The 25240-nt window shown below is 37.7% G+C and overlaps 2 protein-coding genes across 4 annotated transcripts; one reads left to right on the top strand and one right to left on the bottom strand.

Moving 5' to 3' along the window:
• The first annotated feature begins 356 nt into the window (after nt 1–356).
• On the top strand, nt 357–6622 carry LOC100185875. Of its 3 annotated transcripts, XM_002121748.4 has the most exons (4): nt 357–951; nt 1343–1408; nt 2434–2526; nt 2780–6622. In XM_002121748.4, exons 2-4 carry the CDS (start codon nt 1348–1350, stop codon nt 5458–5460), a joined length of 2835 nt encoding a protein of 944 aa, XP_002121784.1. In that variant the 5' UTR covers nt 357–951; nt 1343–1347; the 3' UTR covers nt 5461–6622. The 3 variants fall into 3 exon arrangements, with proteins under 3 accessions (XP_002121784.1, XP_018668986.1, XP_026691960.1); XM_018813441.2 differs by lacking the exons at nt 357–951; nt 1343–1408 and adding an exon at nt 1612–1878; XM_026836159.1 differs by lacking the exons at nt 357–951; nt 1343–1408 and adding an exon at nt 1913–1982.
• LOC100183506 (low-density lipoprotein receptor-related protein 2) lies at nt 6201–24956 on the bottom strand. The gene is made up of 56 exons (XM_026835931.1): nt 24744–24956; nt 24416–24551; nt 24038–24212; nt 23698–23814; nt 23357–23476; nt 22991–23111; nt 22663–22817; nt 22322–22418; nt 21954–22103; nt 21518–21674; nt 21210–21350; nt 20839–20964; nt 20608–20731; nt 20290–20416; nt 19920–20036; nt 19617–19765; nt 19184–19283; nt 18775–18968; nt 18357–18478; nt 18061–18204; nt 17617–17786; nt 17264–17476; nt 16928–17126; nt 16711–16803; nt 16366–16513; nt 15884–16023; nt 15528–15698; nt 15150–15285; nt 14795–14894; nt 14380–14506; nt 14057–14181; nt 13660–13776; nt 13338–13461; nt 13154–13275; nt 12912–12969; nt 12522–12611; nt 12320–12466; nt 12104–12195; nt 11800–11971; nt 11532–11593; nt 11060–11210; nt 10903–11003; nt 10668–10786; nt 10419–10575; nt 10106–10276; nt 9771–9828; nt 9253–9378; nt 8894–9031; nt 8635–8714; nt 8165–8338; nt 7670–7883; nt 7446–7522; nt 7276–7363; nt 6868–7012; nt 6766–6816; nt 6201–6460 (listed from the first exon to the last, which is right to left on the bottom strand). Exons 1-56 carry the CDS (start codon nt 24910–24912, stop codon nt 6326–6328), a joined length of 7332 nt encoding a protein of 2443 aa, XP_026691732.1. The 5' UTR covers nt 24913–24956; the 3' UTR covers nt 6201–6325.
• Nucleotides 24957–25240: the final 284 nt, after the last annotated feature.

Raw genomic sequence — 25240 nt, 5'->3', positions numbered from 1 at the left:
GACTTAATTTCAAGTCATAGGGCAAAACAACTATTTTCTAATATATATACATTTCTAACAACCCGTTTTTTGAAGGTTTTTATTTAAATTTATTTAATATTTAAATTTCCTAAACAAGTGGTAAACTGTAAGCATTAACCTACCAAATAACTAAATTGGCCTAATAAACTTGAGTAGTTGGTGTAGTTTTTGAAATAAACAGCTGAAACCTCCTAAAACTACTATGCGCCTATCTTTTACAATGGAGACGAAGGGAAATGGGAACGGAGTTGGCGGTCACGTGAATAGAAAAAAGAATATATCACGGTTTTTGGGCAGTTGCGCGTTCAAATCTTATTTATTTCTGTGCCTGTAACCCATGTATAACAATGCTGCATTTATGAACAATGCTGAGAGACTTTGCCTTGCTTGAATAAACTGAGTTTTAAACCTGGACATGTTATGGAGTCGGACTGTGGGTTAACGTGTTATCTCTCGACGCCCACACGTTAGCCCACAGTCCGATATATTAAATATCTGTGCTCGGAGCACACTCAACCGCTACAGCTACTACCAGCAGCGTGTAATCGCAGATCAGGAACTTTAACCCAGCATGGAATACCCGAAGCCAACAAGCAATGAACCACAGCTTCACGTAAAAAAACGCTTCTGGATTGTTGCTTTCGGATACAAACCCAGCGTCCCAAACATGAAAAAATGAAACTTGCTTAAGATTAAGTTGATAATGATCGGGGTTGGTTATACTAAAGCTTCGATTGTAGATTACGTAAGCTATGCTATAACCGGTCTCCTACTATGCCGCGTATTTACAATAAAGAAGATATAAAGGACAACCCGCACGAACGTCATTGGACCGTTTTACAGTCAGGCTTTTGTTACAAATTTAACAGGAACCATGTATAGTTGGGTCGTTATTGTTAGGCTGTGTGTTCAACTGTGACATTTATAAGGGTAAGTTGACTAAGTTGTATTTTAATATAAAAGTATTGTTGTTTACGGTGTGTTATTGTGGTATGCCTCTATATTCAACAGTTTATGCCTACATGCTATATTTCACATATGAGTATGATTTATCAGCAGGCAAGCGTTTAGATGATAAATGCAAACTTTCGATATATTTATATTTAATACTTAACTCGCTTCGAAGTCGCATATCGCGTCCGTTGTGTCCTATATATACGCTACAATACAGACCTTATTTTACACCTTATGTTCAAATCTTTTCCATATCTCTGTTATTTGGCCGTAAGTGTTTCATTTATTATAAGTGTTCGGTTGGGTATTCCAAGTAAAGTTGATGCAAATGATGGTGGATTCATTTCAACTATAGCTTTGTTTGCAGTGATCATGGATGAAATAAGCTGTAAAAGTGATGAGAAGAAACCAGTTATAAAACGCCCGTGTGGAGGTTGTATATTATTTAGGATAATTATTTTACATTTATGTATGACGTATAGTACCGTGGGGTAAAATGCAATATGGTTAGCAAATAATATCCCATATTTCCTGATCATTGTTTAAAACAATTGACAATGCTCTGTTTTAGAGTCGTGAGATCACGATTATGTAATTCTGTAAATATATATTAATTTTTTTATATATTAAAACATCTTACTCCAACCTACCATAACATCAGCGTTAACTTGTAAGTAGTTACCTTGGTGTTTCCACCAGCGGTAAACGTTAAAGGGGCATACCGACGAACAATGAAAACTTGTGTATTAATAGAAATGCTCAAATGTAACCTAAAAAAACGCTGAAGTAAAAAAATCGACCGTTTAGACAATGCATGGCCAAGCATGGGATTTAATCATGGGCATCGAAGTTTAAACGATTGTAGGACAGCAGACCTGACTAAATTGCTTTTTATAAACATCGGTTGGTATTTGAAGTCGACGACTTGAACCTTTCCACGCGTGTATACGTTGGATCAAAGTACCTGTGACAAATCATTTTATCAAAACCATTAGTTTACTTTCGTGGTAATGAAGCATAACAGCGGGACGAAGAAAGCAGTTTTTCGCAACCATTGTTACTTTATACAAAGCGTTAATTTGTCATCGACTTTTGTGCTCGGGAGTTCCCCCACACACACGCAGAAAGATATTTTGTTAAACCATAGCGGCATAGTTTAATAATACAACAATGGTTTTTTATTAAACTATGGTTAAACATGAAATAGTGGCCAAACACTAAACGGTTTCAATGCAACGCGTCAACCAACCGTTTTTCTATCACATTAGTTATTTTACACTGTTTAATCTGTATGTTACTGATGTTGGGCTTCCTATTAATATTTAACTTGGGCTGCAAACAACTCATAAACAAATCTTTAACACAAATAAAACTTGTAGCTGAAGAGTAACGCACGAATAATTTTTAGTTTAAAATGCTTACAACAGTAACGTTGTGTAAAAATATTAAACTTTACAGGGGGATCTGAAAGTACTACCCGTATTACTATAAGAAACTCAATCTTAAAAGACTCTGCGGTGTGCTCACAAGGTGTAACTATAGGATCACACGGTTGGTAATTTGCGTTTGTGGTCTGCATGTTTTTAAGGTTTTACAACAAAATACAAATAAAACTTGGCAGCAAAGAGACATAGGCTATTTGCATTTCTGCAAAATTTGAAATAAAAGATACAGAGATTTTTTGGCTACTGGCTACGTAAGCATGGCTTCACATGTGATTGGCAAATATCAACTACATTTATGTTCATTTTTTTGTGTTTTTCACCTATTTTATGTAAGTGAGACGACAGTAAATTTATTCCAGAAACAATGCCAAGCTCCAAACGAAGCAAAAAAACACCAAAGTCATTCACTAACATAGAGAAGCCCACCAATGAATTTATTCAAACTGAAACATACAAGAAACTTGAAGCTGCTTCGAGCAAGGAGAGCATTATGCTGCTTCATGTCCATGGCTACCCAGGCACGGGAAAAAGTGAAGCTGTACGAGTTCTTGCACAAAAGTTTCCAGGCAAAAATGTAAAGGGTAATGTTGTATTCAAATATCATATAGAGTGTTCAAATAAGGACACCATTAAAAAACAATTTAAAGAAATAATTGAGGCAATGAAAAAGCACTCCTACTTTGAGGATACAGGGCTCTGTACAGTTGCTGAGAAGGAATTGGAAAAAAACAAATCTCAGGCTTTTGTTGGCCTGATAACTGACCTTGGTGTTGCTGTTGATATCCTGATTATCATTGAAGATCCACCATCAGAGGAGTTCAAGCTGTTGGGGGATTTTATGAGGGCTGTCAACAGTTTGGATAAACGGTCAACGTTATTTCATGTTTACATAACATCCAGGAAAAATGCGGTTGGCTTGAGCCACATTGAACTGAATATATTAAAGCAGAATGTATATCACTCGTATCAACTAGATGGGTTTACTAAAGCAGAAGGAAAGTTGTTTCTTGAACAATATGTAACAGACACTTGCGAGGAAGAACAGGAGGCTATGGGACAATTAGTTCAAATAGTCAGTGGGTCTCCCCTTGGTCTACTATCAATAAGGGCTCATTGTAGTACAAGCAGACTTACCTACCAAGAACATTTAGAACGCGTTAACCACTCTATGACACAAACAATTGCTTTCGATGGAGAGACAAGGCATTTGAAGGAAGAGTATGGTCCTCATGTCAGTCATCTTTTTGAATCTGTTATAACTCTTCTGCGGCCTTCATCTGATAAAGATGTGATTCGCGCAAATATCTGGAAGACTATAAAAGTTTTGTGTTTTTTTCACCACAATTCTATCCCTAAGTACGTGATAGGAAGAATAGCAGGGATTAAGAGAGAGACAGAACTGGAGCCCAGAAGTTCTTTCATTGAAAATAAAGCAGATTCTGGTGAAGTAATGACTGTATTGGAAGATTATGGAATATGCAGGATTGGCAACCATGGGGATTATACAACATCTACAATACATTTCCACGAGGTAATCTTTAGAGTCGTAATAACGGCGTTAAAGATTGACAACAATGAAGAATACAAAGGGAATTTAAGACAAGCCATCTTTGTTTTATCCGGGGTGGTTAACAAAGACATGAGAAAGTCAGAGGATAATATTAGAATGAACAAACTTTCTCTTCACATAGATGCAGTTTTAGGTCACTCTGAAACACAATATTCCTTGGAAGATTTAGTTTCTGTAGTTACACAGGACTTCCCCATGTGGATGTGTCTTTGTCACTTAATGGAAGTCATTGGTATTATCAAAAGTCTGGGGGTTTTGTCCCTAAAAAAAGAAGCAGAACAATCTTTAAAAAGTGCAACAAAAATCGTTTTAAAAATTATTTCTGCATTGACATCAACTGATATTGATTCGGATGTTTTACAATATTCTGCTGATGCTTACCCAGATGAAGTTGCTACAAAACTTGTGTCTAAAACAGTGGAAGCTGGGTGTTTACTTAGCTCACGATTTCGAAAAGATTTATTGGATGAGTTTATGGCATTGGTGCTGCAGATGAAACAATCTGAGCTTGAGTTTCTTCGCAAGAATTCTAGTGAAGGATCAGTGATTACAAAAGTTATGGAGGTTTACAAGAATCATCTACAAATAGATTTGGTCTTAATGGCAAAGTTGCGCAATACTGAAAGCTTTCTTGATGTGGAAACTCACTGTAAAGTGTTTTTTGCAGAACGCCTTGCTTCAATACTCCATACATGGGGAAGGGTTATCTTGTATTATAATGACACCATTGGTGTTGAACTCAGGAAGAAACACGAATGGTATTCCAGGTTGGCAAACTGTATAGCAAAGGAATGCTTTAAACTGACTGGTGTAAAGTTACTGTTTGAGCATCTTTCATCTGTTAGCATCGCTCCAATTATGCTCAAAGGCCTGGGGGGTTTCGCAGACGAAGAGAGAAAAAATGTGTTGGTCAAAGTTAGAAGTATCCTGCAAGAGCTGTTAGCAGATGAAGAATCTTGTATGGTGAAACAGCAGTGGTGTTATGAACATGGCCACATCAAGGAAACAACAGGCACAGTATATAACAAGATGATACTTCTGCGGTTTTTAGTGAGAGTCAACTGCAAGTTAACAGCTTTGAAAACTTTTGATGGTGGGTTTCGGTTTGCTTCAGATGCCGACAAGGCTGCTACTGATTTGAGTAAGATCTCACTTGAAAACAAAACTTGGATCATGGCCCCAAAGTGTTTGGTGTACTGTGGCAAGTATATGGCATCGAAGGGTGACTTTGTTGCAGCTGTGAAGTTGTTTTCCCAGGCTCTTGATATAGGAATTGACCAGTCAAACAACTTATACGCATGGGCATGTTACAACTATGCAAGAGCTGTAGTAGCTGGCAGAGTTACCGAACACTTTAGTGCAGCATTATCAAAATGTAGTGATGTGGTAGAGAAACAAGATGACACAGACTCTGAGCTGATTGAAAAAATTCGACCACAGCTTCGAATATTAAAAGATAATATTGATTAATACGGATTGTTATATTTATGCTAAAAATTTCGTTAAAAGTAAGTTTGCAACAAAAGTCCAAATTACAGTTGTACTTGTTTTACTAAACATGTAAATATGCACTTACTTATTTTGACGATTCTCACCTTAGTTATGTTGCAACCTTGTTACAAGATATCATGTTACATATTAGTACAATCAAACATTTACCCATTGCCTAGTAGCAACTATTCTCACTCTTGGATGCTTTCCACATACTTCTGTAAATATTTCAGTGATTTTTTTGCACCTAATGAAGAATGTTTTATGGTATTTTAACTGATCTTTCAGCATCAATATCTATTTAGAAAACATTGTAAAAAACAAGCATTACAATATAGCATTTGGATTAATTTTGTTTTTAATATTTTGTTCCCCCAAAAAGCTACAAACACACAACTACATTCTCTGCACAACTCAACGACATTTTAATACTTGGCCATAACATTGTCAAGCAACCTTTGCCCAAGTTTCCTGAATATATAAGTATGATGTTAAACAAGTTGATACGTTTAATTCCTAACTTCTCCAATGACTTGTTGCAACTATACATCGCAAGTCCCTTGGTATGCCATGCTATAAAACCATACACATTACAAGTGATGGGAATCAATTAAAGAACGATCAGCAGCAGAATATTCTGGGATTGGAAACAACGAATTGTGGGGGGTTACACGTTGCAACCACCACGTGAACATAATTTGCTTTGAATCGCCACACTGTTAGATGCATGATTTTATTTCATTTCAAACTTGCTGTAACTCTTGGTTTAGGTAAAACTGACAACGCAGAAACAGCACAAATTATAAACAATTAAGGCAAAAAGAAAAAGTAAAATAAAAGTTGTTTAAGCCATTGTATCCCCCATGTTTGGTACCAACTCCACTTTATCTGACGAGCCGACCTTGTAAGTTGGATTGTTATAGCCTGCCCTCATACTCGCAAGGCCTGTATCATCACTAGAGGTCGTACCAGAGTAATCCTGCGATTGAGGTTTGGGATAAATTACAGAGGGTTCGACAGCAACCACAAATAATTTGACACTTTTACTCAAGTAGTTTTTACCCATAGCGCGTTTTTATTGATTGTCATTTTGCCGCTAATTATCTTCTCTGTTTTAAATAATTTGATTTTCGCTATCGTATTCGAAGAGATAAATGAAATGTTATTAGAAACCAGAGCGTGCAGGGTACGAAGCTCGATGCTGCTACCAAGGTTGCTATGCAATTATAAATTAAATATTTATCCTAAACTTTATGTTAAGCATAAACAGCCAGTATGTTTCACCTCTTTATTGTAACCAGGGTTGGGGTAAGATGGTGCAATGTCATCGCTTACCTACAAAACATGGGTTATACAACTTAACGCACATACAAACGGAATACTTACATATTTAGTAAATGTTGGCGCAGATTCAGCCGCAGATTCATCTTTATGATAAGTTACCGGATTGTCAAAACTTGCGATCGCCGATTCTGATGTTTTCAAACATGGGAGTTGTATCGTTGGCAAACCACACTTTGTCTTTCCATCACTAAATATTCGGGTGGATTGTTTATTTAACTAACTAGTTTCAAACTGTTTCCCAATTATAAATATAACAGACAAAACAATGGTTCTTCAAAATAAAAATAAACAATTGCCAGAAGACTTCATACTTATAATAAACCTGGCAACAATAACTACATAAAAAGAAAATCACAGTTTCATGAAAAAATTAAACCATCTTAAATATTCTTTCCATAAATTCACATAAATAACAAACAAAATGAAAATGTTCAAGAACTTAATTTTCACCTCGAATTTTTCCTTTTTAAATAAATGAAGCCGGCTACTCCCAGTATAATGAAGACGATCACCACGGCGATTATTATCCCAGTAATGGCTGAGTGGAAGTAATGACGTTTATTTTATATAAAAGTAAACGTTCAGTGTAAACACAGGACGTATTAATGATATATACTCACCACTTCCACCTAGTGGTTGCGGCACAGGCACGTGACTACCAGTCTCGCAATTATCGCCCGAGAACCCAGAAGCGCAACTATAAAGGTTTACAACAATATGTTTAGGTGACATTGTCCACAATAATATTTTATAAAAGCTAAACTTTTAATTAAACCCAGATTAAAAATGATAATTATAAAAGTAATATATATAACAACATTTAGGCTAAGGAGTTACAACTTACATGCAAGTAGGTTTATCGTCCTCATCATAAGTACACGACGCACCGTTCATGCACTGACACACAGCTATGGTGGGAAGGGGTTGTTCGTAACTTGCGTCACAATCGCGTGCGTTGCCGGGGAAGAAAGAGGTTCCATCGGGACAAGCGCATGTGTAAGAGCTTGGGCTCAATAAACAAAGGTGGCTGCACGACTTATCCTTGCAACGCGGGGGAACTAGTGGGTGTCAAGTTGTTTAGAAACACAGCTGTTAACTTATTTTTCAACTTTGTTACATTAGTAACATTTAACATATTATTTAAAGTTGAATCTTACTAAAATATCATTGTGCTAATAATATCGTTCAGATAATATTAAGAGTTGAAATGAAAATAAAACAAGTTTAGTTTTAAGTTAAACAGATTACGCGGTAACGAACCGGCTGTGGCATCCTTGGTTGTAAGGACCTCACCCATATATAATAAACCTAAGAAATATTTAAACAAATAAGTTCCAACCTTTCTCATATCTGCTTGGATGATAAACCTTGATATCGCTTGCCGTTCGAAACCCTTTCCTTAACAATGACTTTGCACCCTGACCAAACTTGTTCATCGAATAAAGTGACATATCACTTGTGGTCCAGTAAACAGAGTTCTCAAACACTTCAATATTTAGCGGCCTCCCAACACCTGAAAGGTTTGTTATTCCCCATATTGTTGTATTATATCACGGTACAATAAGCAAGTGCAACGTTTTTATTGAAATTTTAGTTTAAATGAAAAGACACAGACAGTTTACACCACTGATAAATATCATTGTGTTTATGGTCATGTGATGTTAATTCTATCACAGCAGAATCAGATGTAAGCTACACTATAACAACAATAGTAACATATTTCATAATAGCTGTGCATGATGGTCCGTAGTATGTTGTATAAATAACAGGCTGCTCACAATATTTAACATTATTCAACCATAGTTTTACCTCTGGCAATAACTTGCATATGATGTCCATGTTGCGACACTGATGATATTATTCCTTCCGCTTCATCGGATATGTATAACCTGCAAGGGTGTGTTGAAGTTTGAAGTCAACATTAAAATATATATATCATTTCATATTTATTCGATGTATTATTAATATCATTTATCTTTTTATTTGTTTGAGAAGATTTAGAAATGTAACTGTTATGACATTGTTTTGTGTATATATATATTGCAGATGAACCCCCCCACCCACTCACCGCCCCCCATGTTGATAATCCACCGCTAATCCCGACGGGAACCCAACAACAACTTCCTCAAGTTTCCTCATGTTCCCCCCGTCCATGTGCGACCTGTAGATGGCAGGAGAGAGACCAACACTCGACCAGAATAAATATCTGGGGGAAAGTTCAATTTATATCGAGCAAAATAAATAAGTTGTTGACAAATAAATAAAGGTATCAAGCATCCTTGGTAAAGATGGTGAACTTTATAATGCTGCTTTGTATGTTTCATTGAAATAACTTTTTTACAATTTCCAATGTAAAATAACAATGGTATTTTACCTAAGACTTGGTGTGAGCATACCAAAGTGAAACGCCTACATGAGCCAACTTACCCCGCTTTAGGATTAACCACAATAGCACGAGGGGCATCAAGTTTGTTGATCAATGTTTTACGATATCTACCATCTAACGTCGCAACAGATATCGTACCAGCTGTTTCATCCGTCCAGTAAATATTCCTGGGGGTAAGGTGGTAAATAACGACGTCTGTTCTGTATCAACTTACCCCCGACACCCAACCTACCCCACTCACCCAACTTACCCCACACCCAACTTACCCCACCCATCCAACTTACCCCACTCACCCAACTTACCCCACCCACCCAACTTACCCCGACACCCAACTTACCCCACTCACCCAACTTACCCCGACACCGAACCTACCCCACCCAACTTACCCCACACAAAACTTATCCCGACACCCAACTTACCCGGACACCCAACTTACCCCACCCACACAAAACTTATCCCGACACCCAACTTACCCGGACACCCAACTTACCCCACTCACCCAACTTACCCCACACCCAACTTACCCCACCCACCCAACTTATCCCGACACCCAACTTACCCCGACACCCAATCCACTGCGATGCCATTGGGTTCTTTTAAACCATCCACCCCCAGATCTTGTGCGATACAAAGTTATTGGAAACCCCATCAACGTACGGCATCATCGTTCGTACAATACGTGGTTTAACTGTTTGGATCCCTGTGACATCTGCGTGACGATACAAGTAATCACCTTGTTATCCCACAAACTGCAGTTTATAAATGTAAAAAAAATATCAACATAGTTTGAAATCTAATCACCATGAACTAATTTTAAGTCATTTTTTGGGATCCATAGACATCCTATAACATATATAGGTTTATTCACACACGGTATTTATATGAATGACACACCAGTATGAGATGCAGTGTCCGTCCACACAAGAACATTTTGTTCCCCTCCCAAGTAAGCATAATCGAGCGCACCAACACGTAGTTGCCTTTGTATTAGTTTGGCCTCTTTATCGTTCACTATATCATATGTTGCCACATCTTGTTCATCAGCGATCAATAACATCGAAAACCCTGGTTATAATATAAGGTTTGAATTCGCTGAGGAACCCAGAGTATAGTTGAAGTTGTTTACACCAAAAATAGTGAAAAAAATAATTATAATTGTCGCCGAACATCCATGTTAAATACAATTTATCTTCAATGCCGGCACTACCTTGTGCTGAACACTCTGAGTCACCAGAGAGCACGTATCCGTCGTCGCACGAACATTGACGAGAACCTTTCATGTTCTGACATATTTGTGAACAAGTTGCCCAATTTTCAACACATTCGTTTACATCAAGACACGATGATCGATCGTCGTCGTTTATCTGGTTGTGAAGGAATGTTTGCTTCATATGTTCCAACAAGCAACATATGCACAATTGTAGTAAAACTAAACATTAACTTAATATTGAATGACCTTAAACCCTGCATCGCATGAACAAAGATAATACCCGGGCACCCCGTCCAATGCTGGTATCGGTGTGCACGTCTGTTCACATGGACTGTCATTGCAGGTGTGGGTCGTGTCGCCTTTATCTGTGTCAACATAATAAGGTTGAATTGACTATCATGATGGAATAAAATTAGAAGCAAAGTAACTTTTATGTCTATTTTTTATGCATTACTTGCAGAATCTTTAGTCTATTACTCACGGCAACCACTTTCATCTGTCTCATCTCCACAATCGTCAACTGAATCACAAATCACATTCTTGGAAACACATTTGCCGTTGAAACATTTGTATTCACCAGGTCTAGGGTGACGAACAATTAGATTAAGATAGTAATATTATACATACAGACATCTTACTTGCACATAGGGGCAACAGTGGTTGGATGGCACATCTCAACGCTTTCATCACTTCCATCTTTACAATCATCGTTGCCATCGCATTTCTTATTATTATAAATACAGATTCGTGTTTTTAAACAACGGAAACGACCCGTACAATTTACCGATTCTATAAAGAAATAAACGAGTAATAACATATTGTAATCACATTAATATTTTAATCGATATACACTACTACAGCGTTAAATCAGATTTCAAGTATATAACATGTGTGCAATTAAAGAGGTCAATATATGCCTAATGCTTACTATCAAGTAAGAAACATAATGTTTTAGTATTATTAAGTCAATACATCGACCCGCAGCTACATATACACATTGTTTTATAAGAAACTTATTTTCAGTTAAAAACCAAATATTGACAAATATGAAATAATCAAATACTTGACCACCCATGTTACTTTGAACCACCTAAGCAGTTGGGATCTTACCGCACACACTCGGTAGTTCATCTGATTCGTCCCCACAGTCGTTATGTCCATCACATCGGAAACTATGGAACAACAACTTTCTGTTTTAAATCTTCGCTACCGTAATCGAAGAGACCAATAAAAGTTATTGTCAACCATGTTATAACAAGGATGGTTGTTGTGTGTTGACCACATAAACATTGTGAACATTTCTCTCTAGCTCACATGTGCGTGAGATTAAGATTAAGTTTTACAAACTTTGTCCCCACAATACTTTACATAAACTTACCTTGGGTTTATACAAACGTGATTATCGCATTGAAACCTCGCTGTTGGACAAAACCTTCCACCTGGAAACCTTGGTACACACGATGCTTCGTCGCTTGCATCCATGCAATCGCGATCTCCATCGCATTGTACGGACGATGGAACGCAGTGTCCCGATGTGCATTCAAAGTAACCTGGGATAAGATGATGTTCATATCAAATTTAAATTAACTTTCAGGGCACACTTTTAATGACAGCATTTCATAAAAACATAGGGATATTATAACGGTTGCCCTCCTAATACTAAAACATATGAATCCACAAACCTGGTAAACAAGTGGAAGCCGTGCAACCTTTTTCATCGGACCCATCGCCACAGTTGTCGTTCTGGTTGCAAACCCATGATTGAGGGATGCATCTGTTGTGTGGATGTTTATTAAATGGTTTATTAAATATATATTTATGGTAATATTAAAATAGCTTGAAACCTTGCTTCAAACATGAAAAACATAGATATTTAAGTTTTGCTGCTAAATACTCACTGTTGATTGTCGCATCTGAATTCACTTTCACTGCATGATCGTGGAACGCAACCAAGTTCATCAGAATTATCTCCACAATCATTCCAACCATCACATTTCCAACGTAGGGGTATACAACGATGGTTGGTGCAACGGAAGTCGTTTACACTGTCAGGGGGGAGGGTTAATAGGGAAAAGTTGAAACAACCAAGCCATAACTCACGGGTTGCATGTGGTTTCAGAACACAAAGCTTCGTCCGAATTATCGTAGCAATCGTCGTTGCCATTACAAACTGCCCACATAGGAATGCATCTGTGTATACGGAGGTTGGTGTTTACACAATATTTATTCACTTTATTGCACGGCCTAATTGATGGATATTGAATAATATTGGGCGACACTGTGTGTTACAACAACAGGTTTGTGTTTTCTTTGTATTTACCTGTACGTTGTATTTACCTGTACGTTGTATTTACCTGTACGTTGTATTTACCTGTATGTTGTATTTACCTGTACGTTGTATTTACCTGTACGTTGTATTTACCTGTACGTTGTATTTACCTGTACGTTGTATTTACCTGTACGTTGTATTTACCTGTACGTTGTATTTACCTGTACGTTGTATGGCAAGCAAAGTCAATCTCCGGCCGACATCTATGTTGGTCGCTGTCTGTGGAGGAAAACATTGTGTGTTAAATCATATAATGCAAACATATCAACTTCGTTTTATTCAAGCAACATCAACCCTTTGCTTCTTGCAATCAAAGGTAGTCTTGCACAAGGACATATACGCTCACAATAGTAGCAGCGACGAGCCTTGAACGCGTAACCCGTCATACAGCACACCAACTTACTACAAACAGCAGCTGGTTCATCTGATCCGTCTCCACAATCATCGTCCACATCACACCACCAGTTACTCGGGATGCAACGTCCGTTATCGCATTGAAAGTTCCCTACGGGGCAAGTACGTTCGCTGGTGGGGAATAATAATCAGGTTAAAGATCACGATACAACACCCTCCCACCCAACTCCCACCTGCACATTCCTTCCTCTTCATCACTACCGTCACCACATTCATCGATACCGTTACACAGCCATGTGTTGCTCAAACATTTACCATTGTTGCATTTGAACTGGCTGTCCAGACACGGATAGTCATCTGTAGTGCAAGGTGAGGATTTAGAATAAAAGGTTTTTGCATTTTAAAAAACTGTTGCGAATAACGACTTTGCAAATAAACTAAATATTTCATTGATATTTTTGCAACTTTGTAAACAAGTACCACATCACAGATTTAAAGTTTGGAACAAAACCTATAAATCTTTCTCATGTATCATCTTCCCCTCCCCCTACTTACCACAGTTAACCTCGTCGCTCCCGTCCTCACAATCGTTGTCACCATCGCACATATATTCAGGTTTAACGCAACCATAGTCGACGCATTGGAAGTAACCCGCATCGCAATATCGAGGTGCTGGAAATGTTTAGCTTTATTTGGAATAAATATTCAAACTAATATTGTAAGACAGTGGATTACAATGACACGGGACGGCAATTTAAGAGTCTTGCCCAAGGACACATACACCCACAATGGTGGCAGCATCGAGCCTTGAACCCATACCATCCGGGCAACATGATTGTTTCCAACACTATACAGCATTAAAATAGGTAAAGCAGGTTTAGAATAAAAATTAACTTTTTTATTAAATAGTTTGCGTCTATATAAAGCTAATTGTTTAAACACATCAACTCACGACAAGTGTCAGGTTCGTCGCTGCCATCGGGGCAATCATTCACGCCGTCACATTTCCAATATATCGGGATACATTTCTCACTGGTGTCGCATCTGTATTGTGCAGAAGTACACGCGGGGAAACATCTAGAATATACACGGGGGTCTAATGTTGGTTGCTAGGTATCTGGTAACTACTATCTGAGACAAATATTAGTCTAAGCGATAAACAACAGCAGGTAGTTTTAACTAAACAAGTATTTAAAAAGTTGAGTTAAATAAGTTTTCTTACTTTTACCGCTACACTTATTTAAGTGAATTTCTTAATATTTAAAACAAACTAACTTGTGACTGTTGATTCCGATTCCAACAGATTCAAAATTATCGGGGCATTTGCATTCCCTTTGTCCATTGATTGTTAACAAACATAAGTGAGAACAATCGCCATTGTTCGTGGCGCATGGGTTCGACACTGGGGGGGGATATGGGGGTTAGGAACAAAAGTGTGGGCAGAGTTTTGTTTCATAATTGTAACTTTACGTCAAAATTCATGTTTAGTATTTTAATAACTTTTGTTTTGCTGATAATTTCCACCTTTTTGTTGGTAATTATTAATTTGATCTTCGCTCTCAGACGCGAAGTGATAAATAACATTAACTCACATTCACCAATAAAAAAAGAATTAAAGTTTCTGTAAAACTATTATTTCCGGCCGCTGACTGTCGTTGCTTCCATGTTGTATCTTGTCTATAATATTCACCTCGTGTATCTTGTCTGTACGGATGCACGACGTGTAGATCATACGGTCGATGCGTCGTGTTGACTAAAAGTTGGAAGTCTGAGCCATCCAATCCATGGGCCTTTGGTTATACAAAGTAGTAATGTTCGTATGGTGTAATTTATATATAGGGTATATTGGGGTAGGAGATAAACCCGTTGTTATCATCTGACACAAATTAACATTTAGCCATCCCTATAAACACTTAAAATCATTTAAATTATAATTCATTTTGTTTTTTACTAATTATACCTCTGAAGAATGTTTAATAATTATTTAATCAAGACTAAAGTGTCAAAGTTTAAATTAATAAAGAAAGTTGGTGATATGGACTCACCTTATACATAGAGTAAGTTGACCAGTCAGTCCAATAAATATAACTTTCAAAGAAAGATAAAGCGTAAGGTTTTGGGTAAAATTGTTGTCCTTGTAAATATAAACGATGTCGATTGTTCCCGTCCATGTCCGAGAACCTGAGATGCGGATGTTTCGTGGTCACCAACTTGAAGGTGGTGCGCAGTTAACTTCATATGTTTTTTAATTCAACATAAATTAAACGGAAACAATATATTTACTTGGATGGATTTTCATAAACCTTGTTTTTTTAGGTTACTATGTATGACTTGACGTGTGTTTAAACGGTTAAATTGATGATACAGCATAAGCAAATCGTGGGAAAGACAAGCCCAGTAAAACACCCACCACAAATACTCACTGTATTGAATCAATGTGAGAATCTCCCCAATAAATACGTTCCGTCACATAATCTACAGTCAGCGCTGACGGGAAACTTATACCGGTAGTTATTACGGCGGTTGGTCCCCCCCCGTTCAAGTAAGCTTTGCCGATGTAAGGGACGACCCCGGCGTCCGACCACAATAACAAACTGGGAACAAAACAATCAGTGAATGTTTATTGCAACATGTGCGTGTGTGAAGATTTTGATGCTCACAAGTTACCTAAGTAAATTATTATAACCATAATAAACTTTATTTTCTGTTCCATTAGGAGCAAAATTAAATAATATTAACAACTAAAACACAGGACACCAACAAACCATGGTTGACCCACCTTCTCTTTGGATGAACCACCAATGCGCGAGGTGTGTGGAAACAATATGTTCGGTTAACATCGATACAACCCGACATTAAAGTTCGCTTGCTCGTCCCGTTCAGCTCCGATACGAACAATGCTTGTAATGAACCGTCTAACTGTTGGGAGAGTGGGTGTAATTTATCCTCGCATGGCGGGCAACGACAGTCATTATAACACGGGTGTTCTGTTTCATACATCTCATGCCCGCTTACAAGTTATCACGGATCTAACTTATTTATGCTCGCATGGCGGGGCAACAACAGTCGTTATAACACAAATGTTCTGTTTCATACACCTCGTGCCCGCTTTTGAGCTACCACGTATGTAACTTATTTATCCTCGCATGGCGGTGCAACGACAGTCGTTATAACACGGGTGTTCTGTTTCATACACCTCGTGCCCGCTTTTGAGCTACCACGTACATACACTGCTTGAAGCATCAATGCACAACCACCCACCCAATACAACTTCCGTGTCACCCACTCCACAGCCAATCCCTCCCCATCAGGAACTTCACGATGAAACAACACCTTGCGATCGCTTCCGTCGAACCTAATGCTACCGATCTCATGAGCCATAACGTCCGTCCAGAACAATCTCTGATCTCTGAACAAACAATAGATGTTGTTGCCATGTGTGTGTAATAATTGAAAGATATCTTCTTTAAAATCACAAAAAAAAAACTTTTTTCAAAAGTTCAATATATAAATATATATAGAACTTTATTTAAAGCTTTTTTACAATTATAATCTTTATTTGCCCTTATTCCGCAATTAAACACAAAAAGTAAAAACTTGGTTTACTGGTAATGGTAGTCCAACGCCACGACTCTATCCATTCCCCCTGTTACGAGTTGGTAGTTCCTTCCATCTGTTGATATCTTCCTTATGTAATACCTGGGGTGAAGTTAAATATATTCCTAATAGTGTGTAAGCACATAGAATACCAAACTCAATATATATTTGTCTACAAATTCGTGCACTTTTGTACAAACTAATAAAACATATATAAGACCTTTACCTGTTACTAAACATTATATAAGGATCAACCCCCGAGTTTTGTCGACAAGTTTTCCCGTCAGCTTCGCGTAAGTATCCGCCCCCGCACTTGCAGTAATATGAACCCTCCGTGTTATCGCACAATTGCGAACAAACCCACGGTGTTTCAATGCATTCATTCATATCCTCACATGCTTTGCCATCGGGTAGGAGACGGTACCCTGTGTTGCATGGCTTGCGGTTAAATATACTTCATGTATAATCTTAACGAAAGTGAAGATTTTTGCAAAGAATACAAACAACAAAAGAAATTGCAAAACATGAATCACAATATACCTTTGTTACAATCACAATATACCTTTGTTACAATCACAATAGTAACTTGTAGGCGTATCCACACATAGTTGAGCGCATTGGTTCGATGCAATGGTTGCGCATTCGTTCAGTCCACACCTCTCTTCATCGCTTCTATCCGTACAATCAGGGTTGCGATCACAAACTAACCCGCCATCAATACATTGACCATTCTTGCACCGGAACTGATCGGGGGGGCAGGTTGGGGGGCCGGTGGCTGCGTGGGTAGTAATAACTTGTGTTTGTGTCTTCGATTACAGATTAAAATATATTTGAAACGGCGAGACATTGATACAGCGATAAAACGACAGTGGTTACAGCACGCTTACAATGAGCACAATGAACAATAATACTCACGGCAACCATCTTCATCTGAACCATCGCCGCAGTCATCTCTGCCGTCACATCTCCACCATGTTGAAATACACTTCCCGTTCTCGCACGTAAACTGGTACGCACGACATGTTTGGTAGACACAATCGGTGTGTTCGTCGCTATAATCGCCACAATCGTTGTCATGGTCGCAACTGGGGGATATACCATGTGTTTAATTTATAAAACAAACATTTTTCCAAAGTCCTTACTATAAATTTCACCACTAATGACATCCAATATATTCACAATTAAACAAGTTCTTTTAAGAGTTTGTGAAATGTTTGATTATCAATTAATATAAATCTCTGTGTACATTTAAGGAGATTCTAGAACATTTAAAAAAACTAGATTTTGTTTTTAATTTAAAGATAAATAACATTAAAGTTATAAAAAACATAAGGACGCTGTTCTATACCAGAAACTTACACAAAATATTTAGGAATACACAATCCGTTACTACAGTTGAATTGATTGCTGTTACAAGTTGGTTTGGGGCAAGACGGTAAAAGTTCGTCCGCGCCGTCTTCACAATCAGGATCACCATCGCAAACGAACAAGTTTGAAATACATCTGGAGGGATAAGTTTGAAATATATCTGGATATATATGTTATGGAATATTAAATTAATGATTTAGACAACCCATTACTGACCACTGAATGGCAGCATAGATACTTGAACCTGTAACTTCTGGTCTAGCTGGCGTTCCAACATGACAACTAACCTGCTATGTCCTGGTGGATTTGCCGCACACGTGAATTCATTTGATTGACAGGTCCGACTATCGCAGTCGTGTCGGTCGTCTTCATCGGAGTTATCGCTGCAATCGTTGTTCCCGTTGCAGATCTTTAAATAAAAACACGTGTTGTTAAAATACAACGCAACTTCTAAATATCAATTGCTGGGAAACTAAAGTTAAAAAAGTCACAGCAACAAGACACACCGTGTTTCAACCATAACCCTACCATCATTACAAAGATGTTTCATGGACGAAACACATAACAGCTCCAAGCCAAGGATCATTAAAAGTTATCAAACTTATTCTTTTTATTCTAAATATTTTTCTTTACATTATTTTACAGTTTACAAACTTAAAGTTAAAGTCAGTTTTATTGATATTTTCATGTTTTAACGCAACCCACCCAATCGAGATCGATACACCTCCCGTTATCGCACGTAAAGGAACCGGCAGGACACGTTCGATCAGGATGATCGCAATCGCTTGGTTCATCTGAGCCATCGTCACAATCGTTATATCCGTCACAATACCAACTTAAGGACACGCACTGGTAGACATTGTCACATTGAAATTGGTTTGATCGACAAGTTTTACCATCTGTGGAGTGGGGTTTTATATATATTGGGGTTCATTGAATGCATTATATACAAGGTTATTAATTAAGTTTCATATTATATTTATACACCAGAGAATCATAGTCAAACGGGCAATGTCATATCATATTTATAAATTATACTTCGCTATTATTGCCAAAACCAGTTTATATTTAAACTATATTATTAACATAAAGTTACATTGAATAAACTACCCACCACAAAACACGGGAGCTTCGTCTGAGTTGTCCCCGCAATCATTATCTCCATCGCAAACCCACCCACCCCATATACATACATTGGTATTCGTGCATTTATGCTGTGGGGGGGAAAGTTAATATTAATATAAATATCCATAGACACACAACATCACGACGCCGGTAAATACAAAAGGGGATACGTATACACAATACATGAACATGTTTTGCTGTGATAATATTCAAGAGTTTTCAGGTTATGTCCAACACGCTGATCATTCAACTATCACTACTTGTTTATTCCTTATGTTACTTTGCCTGTTTAATGTATTTATAGTTATGGTTATACATATGCCCCCGCATGTGTGTTATAGTTATACATATGCCCCCGCATGCGTGTTAAACACATGTGTAAATATCAAATCTAATGAACCGAACTAAGCTACCCAACTTACATAACCAGGTCTGCACGTTGTATGTTCGCATCCCACTTCATCCGAGACCACCCCGTCCTTACAGTTATCGTACCCATTGCATACTTGGCTCATAGATAAACAACGACCATATAAACAAGTGAATTCATCGCTTGAACAAGTTGGGACAGCTGTGTGGGGATTATGAGGTTGAGTTATACAACACATTAAGTCCAACAAATAGTTTACCATAAAAAATATATTTTGTCTAAAATAGTATCAACAGTCTCATATTCAAATAAAATCAATTTAAATATAAGAAATATATTATTTGTAGAAACTTACGACACCCTTGTTCATCTGAGCCATCACCACAGTCATCGTCAAAGTCACAAACGAACGATATCGGGATGCAACGTCCGTTGGGACACCGGTGTCGATGGGACTCGCAAGTGTTGTCCGCTGGGTTTGTAAACGTTGTGGTGATAAATACATATCATCAAGTACAATAACATTACATGTGTGGGCAGTTGTATAGGACAGTGGATGGAACTTCCTCACATGGTGGGGTAATGACAGTCTTACCAACCTTACCAGAAGGCTGCGATAAATTGTTTCAAACAAACATATATGACTTTGTTGGTGATCAATATTTTGTATGGCTGACATAACCACCATCACAAGTTATATGTTCATAAGATATCTATGTACCCACCACACGACCTCTCCGATTCATCCTCTCCATCGCTACAATCAGAATAACCATCGCACAACCAACTAATGGGACGACAAATACCATTCGAACACGTATATTGGTTTGTGTTGCATCGATCTTGACCAGTCTGTAATGCTGGGTGTTATCTGTATGAATAATCTAACACATTATATTTTAGTCTATATAATGATAGAGAATTCATTCTATAACTGCCAGCGTGCTGCATTAATGGACCTTACCTATACAGAACACAATCAACAATAACAACAAATTTGCATGAGTTATAAAACACCATTGTATTAATTCCCAACAACTTACATCCACAATGCAATCCTTGTTATTATTCGCAAGATAATATTTCTTCCCGTCCCCGGTCGGGCAACTACATTCGGCCGTGTTCTCGGGGCCAACGGTGCAAATATGGCTACAACCTCCGTTTAATCTGGGGGGAGGAATAATTATAATACAAAGTTGTTATAAAATTATATAAAAAAACAACTTTTACGCATAAACATTTACACATAGGTTCAACAACTAGCACCCCCCCACCTGTTGCATGGGTTGTAACCTTTACATTCACCCTGCCCTCGCGTGGAGAAAGCAACGACGTCCATGGGTGTTGATGGTAATTGTGTCCGCATCTTCGTCACGTAACCCCCCGTCTGCTTCTCAACTCTGTGGAAGTTGGTTGGTGTTTAATGTTCGGATATATTTGTTCAGGATTGAAACATTAGGGATTAAATATAAAACAAATAAAGGTTGCAAAAGAAAAGTGGGTCGGAATATATAGAATAAAACAGATAAAGTAAAATAAAGTAGGGTTTAAACACTATAAAAAAATATTCACCCAAACACATAAAATCCTCAAGAAATAATAAATGGAAATCAGAATAAACATTATATTGTAATAAGTTAAACACCTGTACACCCCCCTAGTGCTCCAATCCGTCCAATAAATGAACTGATCCAACACAGCTAATGCAAACGGATGGTCCAACCCTTGTATGAGAAGTTCACGATCCGTACCGTCCATGTTGCTCCGTTCCACGCGTTCCTTGCTTCTGCTCAGGTGGGGTTATATATGTAAGTGGTAAGGTTGTGTATGGTACATAAGAGCAACATATTAGGTATTATTCAGTTTAGAAAGTAAAAAAAGCTGCAACAATAACCAGTTCCGGTTAAAAAAACGCTTAATTGTTTCAAAATTTAGACAAATATTTTGACTCACGGTTGAGCGTCCGCCCAATACAACTTGTCTTCACCATAATCAATGGCAATTCCATTAGGCCACAATAAATCATCACCAATAATAACGGTACGTCCGTTACCAACCAACGATGACCTTTCTATAGTGTGCGTTCCCCAGTCACTCCAGTATAAATAACCTGGGAAAGTTGTCATTTTGGAAAATAGTTTTAAATATAATTTTCTTTCTATTACAAACTTTGTGGGTGATTGTTTTTTGTACGGCTGACAATTTAGACAACCCATTAGTGACCACTGGGTTGGAGCAATTGCCTTTAAAGGTGATGTCCAAGGTCACATATATTATATACACCCACAATGGTAGCAGCGCCGAGCCTTGAACCTAAAACCCCTGGTCTACACGCAATCCAACCGCTGATAGGAAATCTAAACTATCCACTCCGACAAGGAGTCATCACCTCTACACGGATCCACGACGATGCCACGTGGCAGTGACAACCCCGATACCACGGTACTTGTGTTAGTGCCGTCCGGTGAAGTGGAGCCGATGATCTTCAACCCGTTGTCCGTGAAGTAAAGTCGACGATGTATCCAATCAAAGTCCAAACCTGGGTGGATATATTTATTCTATGTAGGTGAGGTTTTGTATGGAGTTATGAAAACTTACAAAAGAAACAATTTTATGATAATGCTGACTCCAAAATGGGATAATTTACCTTCAAAGTTACTCATATTATATGTAGTAGATAATTTATAACTTTAAGTATATGTTAACCCCCCAAGCACCCCATAATAAACCATGCCCACTATGTTGTGGTGACTTCACCTTCAGGGGCTCTTAATCCAGATGTCACGATATATCTTGGGTAGTTTGGATCTTGATCAAGTTGGAAGTATCCGATGCGTGAACGACTACCTTGCATCTGGGCGTAATGTGGGGTTGGGGGTAATGTGGGGATATTGAAGGAGGTATTTAAATAGATTGTGTGTTAACTTATTTTGATTTAAATTTAAAAAAAATTCATTTAAAAAATTTATGACCATTTTAATATTTTGTTTGCTTTTTGTTTTTCTACTGTATGACAAATTACAAAATTATTTCATTTTTAGTAAAAAACAATACACGAGTATAATGGTAAGACTTCGTTTACATAAAGTTCGACTCACAGTTGAGAAGTAACCTCTTTGTTCTTGTAAATCATATGTGGCAGCTATCGGGTAAGAGGCGGTGACGGTTCGGAATATTTGCGCGTGGTCATCGGGGTCGATATGAAAGGAAGATATGTCACGTTGGGTCGTGTAGATTATGTAGTCCTCAGTATCTGGGGGGTCGTGTAATTATAATATAATGTAACTTTATTAAAACATATTTATATTCAATTACACCTTTATCATGCTTTTAGAACTATTTCTACAAAACAAGAGTGAATATGCTTGAAACGTGTGTATGTCTTACAAACAGTTATGTATAAAACAACATATATAGACGACATACCATCGCATGATGTTCCATCTTCACCTAGTTTACCAAACGCACACTTACACACCCTGCTGGCACCAGGCATGGCAAAGCAGAGTTGTGAACAACCACCATTGTTGGTGAGGCACGGGTGGTCCTGGAATTAATTGGACAATTAGGTTTGTTGCTTCCACTCATTGGTTGGCCTTATAAAGCATGGATTCTCAACCCAAACATTACAGCTCATGTAAATACGATACAATTGTCGCCAAATGTTGGTTCAAATTCTTCCAACGTTGAAGATGGTTTTAGTTTTTACACTAAAACACTTGAGATGAAAACCATGGAATACAAATAACTTAATACACAAACTTATGCAGATTGTTCTAAACAATCCCTCACAGCAGATGCGTCAGGTTGCATGGATGAATCGTATATCGCAACATCTTGTAAGTTATCCAAACCATCGCGTAATTTCTCGGGGTCATCTTGGTTGGTGGGGTCTTTGCTGGCTCGGAACAACTAGGGGGGGTTAAATGGTGTGTGTAGAAGGTATAACTATTAAACTAGCAAAGATAATTACAATGTGAGAATGTGTATGAATATGACGTCTTTTAAACTTTATTTTTTGGGAACAATTCTTATAATACTGTTTAAACATGGAGCAGCACTAAATGGTACAATTTAATAAATATGTTTCAAGCTTTAAAACGAATATTTCCAGATATAATATCCACACTCACAGCTTTCCAAGTGGAATCCACCCAATAAACGAAACCATTGAACAAAGCTACCCCTTCAGGCGACGGATAATTACGCCCTGATCTAATAGTTGTTCTGACACTACCATCCCATGTCATCTGTGTGGGTAGATAGGTTGAATATATATGTTACTTCATATCATTGCTTTTATATTTTCCTTTCATTAGATCAAATCTCACATTACCAATGTTCTTATAACATAAACAATAAGAAGATATTTTGCAATAATGGTTCAAATATAAAGACAAACACCAGAATTTCCCATTCCTGGTTCTAACCACCTCCCATATATAGAATAACATTATGTTGCCATCATCTCACCTTTTCAATAGTGGATGACTTAGCATCGCACCAATACACATCATGGTTCGTATAATCCACCACGATACTACGTGGTTGTACAACACCTGATGTTGCAAGTGTTGTACGATTGCTCCCATCAAGATACGCAGATTCAATCTTAGGGTTTTGTCCATAGTCAGCCCAATACAACAACCTGTGTTATATATTGGGTGTTTAGGAATTAGTTGATAAACAACTTGTGCAAAGGATGATTGTGGGTGAAAGATTAAGTTACGAACAATCGCAAAAACATTATTGAATTAAAATGTTAATATTATGTTTATGGACAAGACACTTAACAGCAAACCTTAATGATGACACATGGCGGACGAAACCAAATATTAACCCAAGTCTCACCTTTTGATGGGGTTAACAGTGATGGCTATGGGTTGATCGTCCACCACCTTCAGCAAAACCAATCTATATCTTCGATCGCTAGTTATAACTTCTATGTAAGTCTCGCTGGTAAACTTGTTCAGGAAATATATTTTCTCTGCAACGTAAAACATGTTGTTTAATTACGAACACAGTAAAGTAGATCAAATCAACTAAAACAACAAAGAGAAGGGAATTAACAGAACAGACAAAGTTGTTAAAATATGCTGCGGGCAGTTTATTACGTAAATTGAAGTTTGATTATCTATCAGATATAGCAATCCTGGATACTTGTTTAAAAAAAACTTACGAGTGACCCAGTCGTATGAGAAGCCAGTTATTCCATTGGTCCCAATCCCTCCCAACACCATTTGGCGAGGATATGGATACCCGCTACTAACATCCATGGCGTATATAGTGTTGTAATAATGTCCGATGTATCCACCATTGCTGCCTCCTCTATAGTAATTGTTCCACATTATCTTGCTTTGTTTGACATCAACATCTAATACGCTGGATTGTTGGTCTGTGAGGAATCAAATGTTAACAACTGTAGTTCGATGTTGACCAAGTTGTGAAATTAACTGTTTTTTCCACCAAAGCAATAATTTATTTTGTGTCTAACTAAGACATGACATCAACATACATTGAACAATCACAAACTACTGTTCTGTTAAATATTTCATTGAGCTTGGGTTGCAGGTGTTAAAGTAAGGTTAAAATATGAAACAGTTTCACTGCAAGTTAACGCACATATTATATAACTGGTGGGTATGTGAGTATGGGTGTGCATCATAGGCGCCGATT

The sequence above is a fragment of the Ciona intestinalis genome, chromosome 9 (assembly GCF_000224145.3).
Source record: "Ciona intestinalis chromosome 9, KH, whole genome shotgun sequence".
In the NCBI taxonomy this organism is placed as follows: Eukaryota; Metazoa; Chordata; class Ascidiacea; order Phlebobranchia; family Cionidae; genus Ciona; species Ciona intestinalis.
Note: the sequence above shows the minus strand (reverse complement) of the source record. Positions and strands in the feature narration are given on the sequence as shown.

Coding starts and splice junctions, on each gene's coding strand:
- LOC100185875 (XM_018813441.2), top strand. CDS start 1,800: ATGGGATTTAATCATGGGCATCGAAGTTTAAACGATTGTAGGACAGCA. Junction 1,879..2,433: donor ATTGCTTTTTATAAACATCG/GTTGGTATTTGA, acceptor TAAACTTTACAG/GGGGATCTGAAAGTACTACC. Junction 2,527..2,779: donor TGTAACTATAGGATCACACG/GTTGGTAATTTG, acceptor AATTTATTCCAG/AAACAATGCCAAGCTCCAAA.
- LOC100183506 (XM_026835931.1), bottom strand. CDS start 24,912: ATGTGGAACAATTACTATAGAGGAGGCAGCAATGGTGGATACATCGGA. Junction 19,284..19,616: donor CAACGTGCAGACCTGGTTAT/GTAAGTTGGGTA, acceptor TCCCCCCCACAG/CATAAATGCACGAATACCAA. Junction 13,462..13,659: donor GAGCGACGAGGTTAACTGTG/GTAAGTAGGGGG, acceptor CTTGCACTACAG/ATGACTATCCGTGTCTGGAC.